The 12,130-nt window shown below is 47.3% G+C and overlaps 1 protein-coding gene across 2 annotated transcripts in view; it reads left to right on the top strand.

Moving 5' to 3' along the window:
* The window catches only part of LOC128833436 (uncharacterized), a 64,312-nt gene extending 52,558 nt beyond the window's left edge, over positions 1 to 11,754 (top strand). For both annotated transcript variants that reach the window (XM_054021325.1, XM_054021324.1), the window contains 2 exons: positions 6,888 to 7,633; positions 9,994 to 11,754. In XM_054021325.1, coding sequence (XP_053877300.1) covers positions 6,888 to 7,633; positions 9,994 to 10,035 — 788 coding nt within the window. In that variant the 3' untranslated portion in view covers positions 10,036 to 11,754. The remainder of the gene's footprint in view (positions 1 to 6,887; positions 7,634 to 9,993) is intronic.
* The last annotated feature ends 376 nt before the right edge of the window (positions 11,755 to 12,130 follow it).

Raw genomic sequence — 12,130 nt, 5'->3', positions numbered from 1 at the left:
ACCAGCTGAGGAACTAGGCTTTGAGCAGCCCTAGATCAGGTGAGCAAGTAGATTCTATTTTTCAGCAACAACGGGGCACTTAGGTAAAAGGGGGAGGACTTTTGGGGTATGTTAAATACTGGGCCAGTGCCTCAGAATTCAAGTAAATCTCTTTCAAAGGTTCTTTCGTCTTTAGGTGAACAAACCTGCTTAATGTACGGCTTTGCTGAGCACCGATGTTGACAAATCCCGTATGGGGAGTAGAGAGCCCCTTCTTAAATAAATATTTGACTAAAGAAATAAACTCGCTACAAGAATCAACATTCTGCGGCCTGTGGACTTGAATACTGTGGTCCTCCATGGTTAGGAAGAATAGACCTGCTAAGCAAATGTTCGAACCTGCCTCGGCCTGATCCCTGTCTGTGCTACCGAGTGTGCAGTGCTCCGAGATGAAGACCTGGCAGCGAAAGAAACAGGTCCCAGAAATAGACTTGCTGGACCAAATCCTCTGGAGTCAGGGAGAAGGTTTTGCACATACCATGCAGCCTGTTTGTTTGTTTTGCCGAGAGCCTTCATTTTAATAAGGGGATCGAGGGATGTTTGCTCATTGCCTTGTGTCACCGCGGTAGATGCTAGCCAGGCTTCTCCTTCGTCCCCATCGGAGCCAGGGGAGAACCAGCATTAGCTCGGCAGCCCTGTTGTATCTACAGGGGCCCGGGAAGCCATTCTCTTCCCCTCCTGCCCACACGGCTGGTGCAACATCTTTGTGTCTCCTCCTCTGTCTTCCAGTGCCCTGGCTCACCAGAGGGCGCTGGCAATGGCCATCAAGCACAGGGACTGTTCAAGTCCAGAGCCCTATAAGTGTAGGTTACAATAGCACAGCACAGAGCAGCAATGAAGGGGCATTGTCTGGTTACGAATGTCCTTGCCTGGGATGGTGGTAACACCCCAGATGATTAACACTGGATGATCCAGTGCAATTTTTACCATTTTTGCTGTTTGTTTCTTCTCTTGTCCTGTTAACTTTAGACAACAAAAATAGGAACATAGGAATTGCCAGAGCAGCTCAGACCACTTGCCCATGTGTCCAATACCCTCTCTCTGACTGTGGCCAGTACTAGCTGCCTCAGGGACAGATACAAGACACCTCAATGTAGGCAGTGATACGATAACCTGTCCCCAGGGATGTTCCTTGTACCCTGGAGCCAGAGGTTTTAGATCCCTTCCCAAGCTCCTGTTAACCGTTTTATCATTAATTATTATAACTCTGGATATTCATAGATTCCAAGGCCAGCAGGGACCATTGTGATCAGGTCTGACCTCCTGTATAACACAGGCCATAGGACTGCCCTAAATTAATCCCTGTTTGAACTAGAGCGGATCTTTTAGAAAAACATCCAAGCTTGATTTTAAAGTTGCCAGTGATGGAGAATCCACCGTGACCCTCGACAGGTTGTTCCAATGGTTAATTACCCTCCCCGTTAAAAAATTGTGCCTTATTTCCAATGTGAATTTGTCTAGTTCAACTTCCAGCCATTGAATTTTGTTAGACCTATTCCTGCTAGATGGATGGGCTAAATTCACTAAATTTTTGTTCCCCATGTAAATACTTATAGACTGTGATCAAGTCACCCCTTAACCTTTTCTTTGTTAAACTAAACAGACTGAGTGCTAGAGCCTCTCACTATAAGGTGTGTTTTCCAATCCTTTGATCATTCTCGTGGTTCTGCTTTGAACCCTCCACCATCAAAATACTGCTTGAATTGTGAACGCCAGAACTTCTATTGTTATTCATATAAATGTCCCATTCCTTCTTTTTGAACCCTCCTAAACCCTTGGCCTCAATAATACTTTGTGGCAATGAGTTCCACAGTCTAATTATGTGTTTTGTGAACAAGTATTTCCCTTTATTAGTTTTGAATTTGCTGCCTTTCAGTTTTATTTAATGTCCCCTTAGTTCTGGACTGGTCCTTATCACTTTTGTTTTCGAGACGTTTTCACTTTTTAGCACTCCTGCATTGGCATAGCACTGCAATGTCTAGGTTGCAATTGCTGCAGAGGCATATTTTAAATCTGAACCCCTCAAAAATTTGCTTAAAAAAATATGGAAACATTTCTAATGGTCATAGGATTTATAGTTGCCTGTTTCTATAAAACCTGAAGGCTGTGCCTACATAGACATTTAGAATTATTACTCCACTTTCTTAGCCAAAAGACCAATAAAAATGTACTGATGCTCAAATAACAGATTAATTCCAGCTGTTACTATTAGTTTTTTGTAAGTGAGATACACAAATGTACCCCATTTTCAAAAACGTAACATTCTAAAATTACATTTAAAGAAGGAAAAAAACAGAATATGGGTTTGTATCACTATTAATGCTTTTATGATGGTAATCATTGAAGACCCCATCTGAGATCAAAGCCCCATTGTACCAGGCACTGTACAAAGGCATAATAAGACACAGATGCTTCAGAAGAACGTCCATACTAGGTCAGACCAAAGGTCCATCTAGCCCAATATCCTATCTTCCGACAGTGGCCAATGTCAGGTGCTTGAGAGTGAATGAACATAACAGGTAATTATTGAGTCATCCATCCCCTGTTGCCATTCACAGCTTCTGGCATACAGAGGCTAAGGGCACCATCCCTGCCTAAAGATCTTGCAGCCTAAACGGAAGGAGAAAGAAAGTGTTTTCATCGTGCCCATTTTACAGCTCTGGAACTGAGGAACAGATGGATTAAGTGACGTACTTCAGGGTCACATAGGAAGACTGTGGGAGAGCGGGGAATGGAACCCAGCTCTTCCAGGGCTCCATGAGGTAACCACTAGACCAGCCTTCCACTTTGTGCTGTATTTATTGGACCCAAATTTGTTTGAGAGTTTGTCCCGGCTTTTATTTTGTTAAAACAGAGATTCTAGGTGGATTTTGTTAAACAGGTTTCACTGAAATCTCTAACTGATTCTAACATTCCCACTTTCAGTTGGTGTACAGGGAACTTTTCTGGTGAATTGCAGAGTCTATAACAGGCTGGCAATTTGCCTGAAAAATCCCTTTCCTGCTATCAGGTGTTTGATCCTGCCAGGAAAGGGTGAAGTGGGTTCTGCTGACTCACTGAGGCAGGTGGCTTGTCACCTGGATATAAGAACGTAAGAATGGCCATACTGGGTCAGATCAAAGGTCCATCTAGCCCAGTATCCTGTCTTCCGACAGTGGCCAATGCCAGGTGCCCCAGAGGGAATGAACAGAACAGGGAATCATCAAGTGATCCATCCTCTGTCACCCATTCCCAGCTTCTGGCAAACAGAGGCTAGGGACACCATCCCTGTCCATCCTGGCTAATAGCCATTGATGGACCTATCCTCCATGAATTTATCTAGTTCTTTTTTGAACCCTGTTATAGTCTTGGCCTTCACAACATCCTCTGGCAAAAAGTTCCACAGGTTGACTGTGCGTTTTGTGAAGAAATACTTCCTTTTGTTTGTTTTAAACCTGCTGCCTATTAATTTCATTTGGTGACCCCTAGTTCTTGTGTTATGAGAAGGAATAAATAACTCTTCCTTATTTACTTTCTCCATACCAGTCACGATTTTGTAGTCTCAATCATATCCCCCCTTAGTCATCTCTTTTCCAAGCTGAAAAGTCCCAGTCTTATTAATCTCTCCTCATATGGAAGCCATTCCATACCCCTAATCATTTTTCTTGCCCATTTCTGAATCTTCTCCAATTCCAATATATCTTTTTTGAGATGGGGTGACCACATCTGCACGCAGTATTCAAGATGTGGGCGTACCATGGATTTATATGATATTTTCTGTCTTATTATCTATCCCTTTCCTAATGATTTCCAGCATTCTGTTCGCTTTTTTGACTGCTGGTAATCACTCTCCAGAAAAAGAGGATCTAGGGTGTGGGTTGAGCACTCCTCAGGGAGGAATCCTAGGAACAGCCAAGCCTGGGGAGGACTGATCAGAACTTTGTTGTATTATTGTTAACCAAGCCCAGGAAAGGTGTGAGTTTTGGCTTTACACAGAGTGTGGGCTGTATTTCAGAGCAGGTTGGGAATGGCACATATTCGCTATATTCCATTGCTTCTTGGAAGGGCAGCTAGGTACTGGTAATGGGATTCTATAAAGTGCTGACCTCATTTGACTAGATCTTTAGCCTTCTTGAAGGGTGGCTGTTTAATGTTCATTGATTTATGGGGCTACTTTAAAGAGGAGATTTACTGTACCTCTCAGTTTTTGCTGGACTGGGATCTCTGCAGATTCAAACCTTCAGTTGAAATAAATGCAAATGGGGTGCAATACACCCTTGTGCACAGGGCCAGCTCCTGTGCACCACATAATCCCACTAGATCCTTCAGCATGGATGGTCCTATGCTGGCCCTCTGCGGACCATAGGTTCCCAGTCGGGGCTCACAAATGGGTGTCTGGGCATGGCCCCCCTGCCCTTCCAGCACTGCTAACTGGGAGGGTGAGATGCTTTGGGGTTCAACTCAGACCAATAAGGGGTTGTGTCACTTCTCACCCTGCAACTCTGGGTGCCTTGAATGCTATGCTGCTGCTGTTCACAGCCCTCACCCTACCAGCCAGCCTACCAGCATGCAGGTCTAACTCTGGCTTCCACCACCCAGTTCCTGTTTGAAGAGTGACCCCAACACCCTCCCAATCCCGAGTTTTCCCAACACCATCATCTGCCCTGTGACACTCTACTGGGTGTCCCAGAATTGAGACTTACCCCGGCTCAGCAAGTCAGAGTTTTGCTGTGTGACAACTCCCTGATACACCGGTTTGTCTGCTGCCTTGCCAGCAAACTCTTCAGGACTCTGCCAGCCTTGCCTTGTAAGTAACAAACAATGAACCCCAATTCCTGAGTTCCCCAGAGACATCTCCCTATGGTGTCCAGCCCTCTTCTGGAACACTCCCAGAAGCTATTCAGTTTGTTACTCCTTTAAAGAGACAATATGCTACAGCTCATCAATTTAACTGGGGTTTGACAAAGACTCTTATTTAATCACAGGCCTGGACTGGTTTATAGTAAAAGTCATGGGTTTAACTGATCGCAGGTATAAGGAGTAAAGACAGAAATGGTTACAAACCAACACAAGTAAAAACTATACTTCTAAGGCTAAAACTTAATTTCAGCAAGTCACAATCTTTGCCTAAGCAGGTTTCTCACCTGTGTTCAGTTCCCAGAGACTTCAGCCCCCTTGGCTGAAGGATCCAATGTTCTGTGATTCCAAGAACTCTGGCCCCTTTAATCCCCCAAGTGATGGGTACCAAAGTGCCTTTCTGTCGCTGCTTATATCTCCCAAAGTTCATTGACCCTGTTACAAGAGGCAGAAAAGCTTCCTGACGTCCTTCCTTTCCTGTGGACTTCCCATCTCTCTGCTGATTCGTATGTAAATACAGCCTTCATTGTTTTGATTCCACAGTGCTTAATTTACTTTGCAGACAGTTAGATTGCTGCCTTCCCAGGGAGAAAAACTCTGGTTAAAGCATGATATCAGTGAGTATCCATAATTCCTCGTGTAGTGGTAAAACAGACATTTCACAATGACGTTAATCACCAGAATGTCAAAGGCTTTCATAAAAGACCTATTCTATACACTTTTATAGTACAATAATAGTGTGTACAATCAGTTGATTCAGTTGCTTATCATTTGAGATTCAGACCACCTGTCTTCATAGCCCAATAATTCTTTGACACGTATTCATTGAAAAGTGAGCCTAGACCAAGCTTCTCTCCCCTGCTGGAATGGAGATGCTGAGCTGCCTTCCCAAAGTTGATTGACCCTGCTTCAAGAGGCAGGAGGTCTCCCTGGCGTGTGCTTGCCATCCCCCGTTGAGATTGCTAAGTTTTCATCTTTCCCCACTTGCTGTCTTGAAGGCTTTGTTTACCTTGCATATAAACATGCTTTTCTTTGTCTTTGGTCACACCTTGCCTAACTTACAGTGGAGACGCATTCAAGAAGGTGGAACCCCATTCCTTTGTGTAGGATGAGGTACCTTGTGGGGCACTTCTAAAAACATATTTTCAGCATATGTTTGTAGTTTTGCATACGTTACCCGTTTGTACACCACACAATAATATTAATGAGCAGTGAGTTATGAGTCTTCCAGGGATATATTACATGCCACCTTTTGCATATATAGCCTGACAACAGTGTTAGGTGTAGTGAGTATGTCAGGCCTGAAGAGTTGCTGACTCAGAGTAGTGGACCACCAGTGGCACTTGGTGTCACAGACAGGGATTCCAGTTAGATGGGTTGAGGTTGTGGAAGGGTCCTGGCATGGAAAAGGTGGAGAACCACTGCCACAGGGCATTTATTTGTGTATGTTCACTCCGTCCTTTTTAAATTAAGGAAGTTCAGTGCAAAAATCTTGTGCTGCTGGAGCACTGTGGCCAGGGATTTTAAAATCCAAATCAGGCAGAGCTGATTTTCTGTGCAGAGCTGTGAATAAACATCTTGTCATCCGTTACAGCCATCTTGAGAGAGGGAGTGTGATCCCTCTTCCCACGTCGCACCCTGGCAGCCGGAGTGAGTCCCATCCTAGACACACATTGTCTTAAATATGCTGAGGATGAGTTGGCACCCAGGAGATTAGCCCTAGGACATACCGAGGGAGTCACAGGGTTGCTAAGGGATTAGGGAGAAAGAAACTGATCCTTGAGGGGCGTGAGAGTTTGCAATGATGCTTGGGGGCATCAGGGTGCAGAACCCCCCATCCCAGGTACGTTGCTTGATAACGTGCTGCAATGCACTCTCCACCTACCCAGCAGAGTTTGCTCACCCAGCTGGTTTTCCACGTGTTGCGGTTGCCTCGTTTGTCCTACTTTAGTTGAATTAAAACAAGGAGCATGCATTTGGCTCAGTCTTTCATTCTGCTTTTCTTTCTGCAGGCAGCTCTTTGCCCAGCGACCCGGGAGCACCAGCCCAAAGGCAGATAAATGGCTTCACTGGAAACTCCCATCCTCAGCCAGGAGGCTCCAGCCGCACAAAGGATTTGGACGCCTCTCCAGCAAACCATCGAGGGGAGAGAGAATCCAGAGCATCGGCCCTGGGTGTCTTGGGAAGCAGCTCCCCAACCGCTTCTCAGAAAAACTCAACTGCCCCAGAGTGTTTGCAGCTCCGGGAGCTCCCAGCAGCTCCAAGGAATGTGCAAGTAATGACTGCAGAACAGCCTAGTTCCAGTCAGGACGCATATGGTCCAATCTACGAAAGCATCAGGGATAAAGGAATCACTTGCTGCCGAGGGAGTTTGTACGAACTAAGTGCTGGCACCGCAGAGGGCCCTAATATGAACTCAGGCCATGTTACTGCAGGGGGTGAGGAGAGTGAGCCAGGGGAAACACTGCCACGACGCACGAGCAAACAGGAGCAGCTTGTGGGTGATGGTTCCAGTGGGGAGTCACCTCAGGAGTGGCAGGAACTTGCCTTGGAGGAAGATGCCGTGAACGAGTCCTTGACTGAAAGGGAGAAGAAGCTAAGGGCGATGTATGCGCGAGTGTGTAAGAAATCCAGGTCCCCCGGGCACACACCACATGCAAGCCCAGACGCGTCCACAGAGCCGGAAGAGGAGGAGCCTCCGCCCCTACCAGAAAAGCACTTGGATGAGATCTATGAGACCCTGGGGTCTGAGACGCAGGTAATGCGGGGTGCCCTCTGCCTGGCCTGATGTTCAACTGGCCCTGAGTTCCCTGAACATCTCCTGCCCTCTCGCCTGAAAGGTTCTGTTTGATCTAGGCTGGGACTTCTCCCTGCTCCCCCTTCTACAGACCTTTCCAAGGGGAGGCTTCTGGCTGTCTCCTTTCCTTCTCTATCAGCTAGGAGCCGCCAAAGGAATATTTGAGCTACTACTCTGCTGTGATCTTATCAGCTCTCCTAAGCTCCCCAGGGCTGGGCCTGGCCAGTACTTGGTTGGAGAACCCTGCCAGATGCTGAAGGGAGTGTTGTTTGGCACTCGGTATGTACAACTCCTCCCCAAGTCTGTGCTAATTGGATGCCCTACCATGGTGCTGGGGGCACTCTGGGGCTGGAGGTGCTGTCTGCTGGATGGGATGTGAGCGGGATCCTGGCCGTTGTGTAGTTAAAGATCCCATGGCATGGGAGTTTCAGCATGGATGGGGTGTGAACCCCAGTCTCCTGGCTGAATTCCGTCTTGCGGAATTGCATCCTGACCTGTTAATTGGCTTTGAAGTCTCCCCTCTCCCTCCAGTCAGACACTCCTTCTCCTCTTGGGGCCGGATCCAAAGCCCAGTGCAGTTAATAGAAAGCTCCTCACTGACCCCAATGGGCTTTGGTTCAGGCTGTTGCTGCACTGAGCTTAAACGTCCCCCCGTGATTGAGCTTTAAAGCCTCCTTTCTTTCCAAGTCAGCACCACTATTATCAAGGCCCCCGTTTGGTTTGGGTATTTTTTTTCTTCTTGTAACTATGTAGCCCAGCCTGTAGCTCTCCTCTTTCCCTCTCTGAGGCACGGCCGAAGCCAATCTCCACCCACGCCCCGCAGACCTGGGGTTATCTCGCCGCTGCCCTGTACATTCTTTGCACCAGAAATGCTGATCTGGGAAAGTGGCCATAGAGGAAACATGCTGCTAGATGAGTGAAGCCCACGTGGTTTAGGGGCTGTCCATCAATTGCATAACATGTTTTGTGGTGATTTTTCAAGACTCACCCACCCCTTTGTAACACGGAAACAAGCACTCCTGCAACATTGAGGACCCAGCTACCTCCCAATGTGTTATGTAATTTACGGACAGCCCCTTGATGCTTCCCTGTGCTTCTGGTTCATGATTCCCCCCCCCCTCCGTTCTGCATCTTGATCCCATCTTCTTGGGAGGTTTAGAGCTATTTCGGAGGAGGAAAGGGACCAGGATGAGAGGAGATAAGAAGCGGGGGGGAGCAGGAGCTGGAGAGAGACATTGGAGGTGGAGGGGATAGGGAAGGCTGAACAATTGGGGAGAGGGGCAATGGCACACCGAGAGGGGTAGGAGGGACAGCGGCATGTGGGAGGAGCTGACCTCACTATTACTGAGTCGGGAGCTAGCTCTAACTTCGCAGCAGCGGCTGGTGGGTGAGCTCGGGACCTCTCCAGTAGAATCCTGCAGATCATCCCAGCTCGGAAGCTAGGAAATGACATGTGGCGGGAGAAGCGGGGAATCCAGAGAACCCACTTCAAATAAAACATGGCAGAAATCCTATCTGAAGTCACTGGGGCAGATTGGGTGCTGGTGTGAACAGGCGAGGCTGCATGGACATCAGCCCTGAGTTGGTGCTCGGAAATCCCCAGGGGGGTTCACATCTTTCCCCTGAGGTGTGGGAGAAAATTCGGGTTCTTTTTTTCTCTTGATCAAGCTGAGACAGGCCTTTGATTCACAAGCAGTTCTGACTGGGACCCATCCAACTTGCTGGCACGTACAGTAGGCATCACACCGACAAAAGCTCAATCACAAGATATGGGCTTGATGTAGGACTCAGTGAGGTTCTCCAGCCTGTGTTATACAGGAGACTAGATAATCCCAATTGTCCTTTCTGGCCTTAAAACCTATGACTCTACCCCCCCCCCAAAGCTCTCGCCTGGCCTGAGCAGGTGTCATCCCTTGCCATCATCCCCCTTCGATAGATGGGAAAACAGAGACAGAGAAGGGCAACATTAACATGCTGAGCTTTGTACAGGAAATCAGCAACACAGCAGGGAATAGTATCCCAGTCTCCCCTTGGCTTGGCCGGTCCACAAAGCCATCCGTCATGATCAGGCCTAAGCTTCTTCCAAAAGAGGGAAAACACAAAACCTTCTCTTGGAACGAAACAGATGAGCTGGGTTTAGTGGGCACTATATAGGGAGGCAAACTATTAACAGTATTATTATCCTAGAAAAGTCTGGACCAGATTCCCAGATCTGGCCGCTGCCAAACTCTGGGGAAGTTTGGACCTGGAGCCACTTTGGATCCATCTCTAATTATTGCTCATGCTAACAGGCTTCTGCTTTCCTCTCTATCGTCCCACAGGACAGTGAGGTGCCAACCGTCATAGCCCAGCCAGAAGAATGAGGAGCCCCAACTTCCGGGGAAGGCTGCATCAAGTGCAGCGAGAACGCCAACCCTGACTGGCCCTGCCGGGAGAGGCAGACATTTCCTGACCTTTCGTGGAGGGATGCCATGAAGCCACGCCTGACACTAAAGCATCCCCAGCTCCTACCCCTACCCTGTTAACGGTGTTACCCGGATACACCAAGGACTTCCTTAGAGATCTCAGTTAGGAATGTCCCGCTGACACTGATGTCGCACTGTCGACAGCTCTATCAAAGGTGCTGGAATAGCATGTCTTACCCAGAGCAGCTGTTGAAGAAACTGATACCAATCATGTTTGAGCATGGAGCGTGACATGACAGGCTCTGAGAGTTACAGGGAGACTCAGGGAGTGATAGATCTCCACTAGTATCCTCCTGAGACCTACACACTGGGAAGGGATGTCTGCACTTTTGGAGACACTGTTGTACAGAAACTGCCAGATCCCTCCCTCTTACCCAACTGTTACTCCAGGGTTTGAAAGCCAGCGCTGTACAACAGCGTGGTACAATAGCTGTGCACTCAGCTGTGATGAAGTCTTGGCTATTAACTGAATGCCCTTGAGGAGGCATTCCCTGGCTGGGTGCAGCAAGGTTTCAGAAATGAAGAGCATGTCTGGGAAGTCCCAAGGGGAAAGCAGAACGAGCAGGGTGATTTCAGTACATTATGCAGGCAGGACAAATCAGTCTAGGTCACCATGTCCTACAGGGCTTTTGGATGTGGCTTTTGGAAACTCGGGTCTAATTCTGTAGGAGCCCAGAGGTTTATCAGACCAAATAGTAACTTACCAAATTTCTCTTTCTCCAGCACTTGGTCTGGGAATTAATAGCCCTGCTGTGATCTGAACTTTTGGGCCTTCTGATAGTAATCTGTAGCCTTATCTCAGTTTCCCCCTGAATCTGCTCTCTGATACTGGCATAAATCCTCTGACTTCAGTAGTGTTACTGCTGAATTACACTTGCAGAGGAGAACTGGGCCCAGTACCCTCTTGAGCTAAAATCTACTGTCAGCATGTCCCAGCCTGGCTTACCCATTTTGAGTACGTCATGACTGCAGAAGCTGATGCATTGTGACTGTTAGTTAGTATGATCCCAGTAACTTTGTCCAAGTGCCGATGGGGACATTGTTCAGAACTGCATCCGATAGTGTTTGGTGCAAGGGGAAGGGCCATCCCTTCTCCGTTATCAACCCGGTTATTCAGAGTTAAGACAAACAAATATCTGAGCCAAGCCTCCGAAAAGCATTTAGCGGGAAATGGCTGGGGGATGTGCCAGGGAATTCTGCCCTCCCTCCGCTAGCTGTCCTGAAAATAAACCCAAAAAAGGTGAGTGTGTTCATATTGTAAGGAGGCATCAAAATCAAGACCCATCTGAAGTCTGTCTCCCACCCACAAGAACTGGCAAATAACGTTTTACAGGGACTCTTAAAGCTTGGCTACCTAGCAAAGAGCTCACACAACCATCTCTTAAGCAAAAATTTCCATCATTCTGCTCTGCCTGGGGCTATGAAAATCAACAGGGTAAGAAACCATTCTCACTGTGAAATGTGTATATTTTTTCATTTGTATTAAGGTTCTGTTTGTAGGTAGTTTTTAAATGGTTTATCAGTGATTAATAAATGGTTCATAGATTGTTACAGAATCCAGCAAGTGAGAGGTTGCTTATAACCAATGGCTTATAACTATCTATAACACCTACTGTTACCTTGTAACTGTCTATAACATATTCATCCCCTCATTTATTAACCTGTGATATGAACCTGCCTTATTATAAATGGAACCTTAACAAAGGGCGACTCTCCAGCTGAAGAGGGTGGTACCTCAATCACACTTTATCCAACCCCCCTTTTTGCTCTGGTGGTTTGGACCAAATGGACCCTGCGGATGAGCTAGCCCTGGTTTTGCAAAATGAAAACTCCATCCAGTCCTGTCCTAGCCTGTGTTCATCATGCTGGTGTGTGCGTGTGCCTCGTTTTCATATGTTCAACCCTAATGGCCAGCAACAGCCGAAACGTCTCCTGTGTCTGCGGTAGCTGGTGCCAGACCAGAGCTGTAAAAGCCAGTGGAAGTTCATGCTCC

Source organism: Malaclemys terrapin, chromosome 3, assembly GCF_027887155.1.
Source record: "Malaclemys terrapin pileata isolate rMalTer1 chromosome 3, rMalTer1.hap1, whole genome shotgun sequence".
Taxonomy (NCBI): Eukaryota; Metazoa; Chordata; order Testudines; family Emydidae; genus Malaclemys; species Malaclemys terrapin.
The sequence above is the reverse complement of the archived record's forward strand: the minus strand, read 5'-3'. Positions and strand labels throughout refer to the sequence as shown.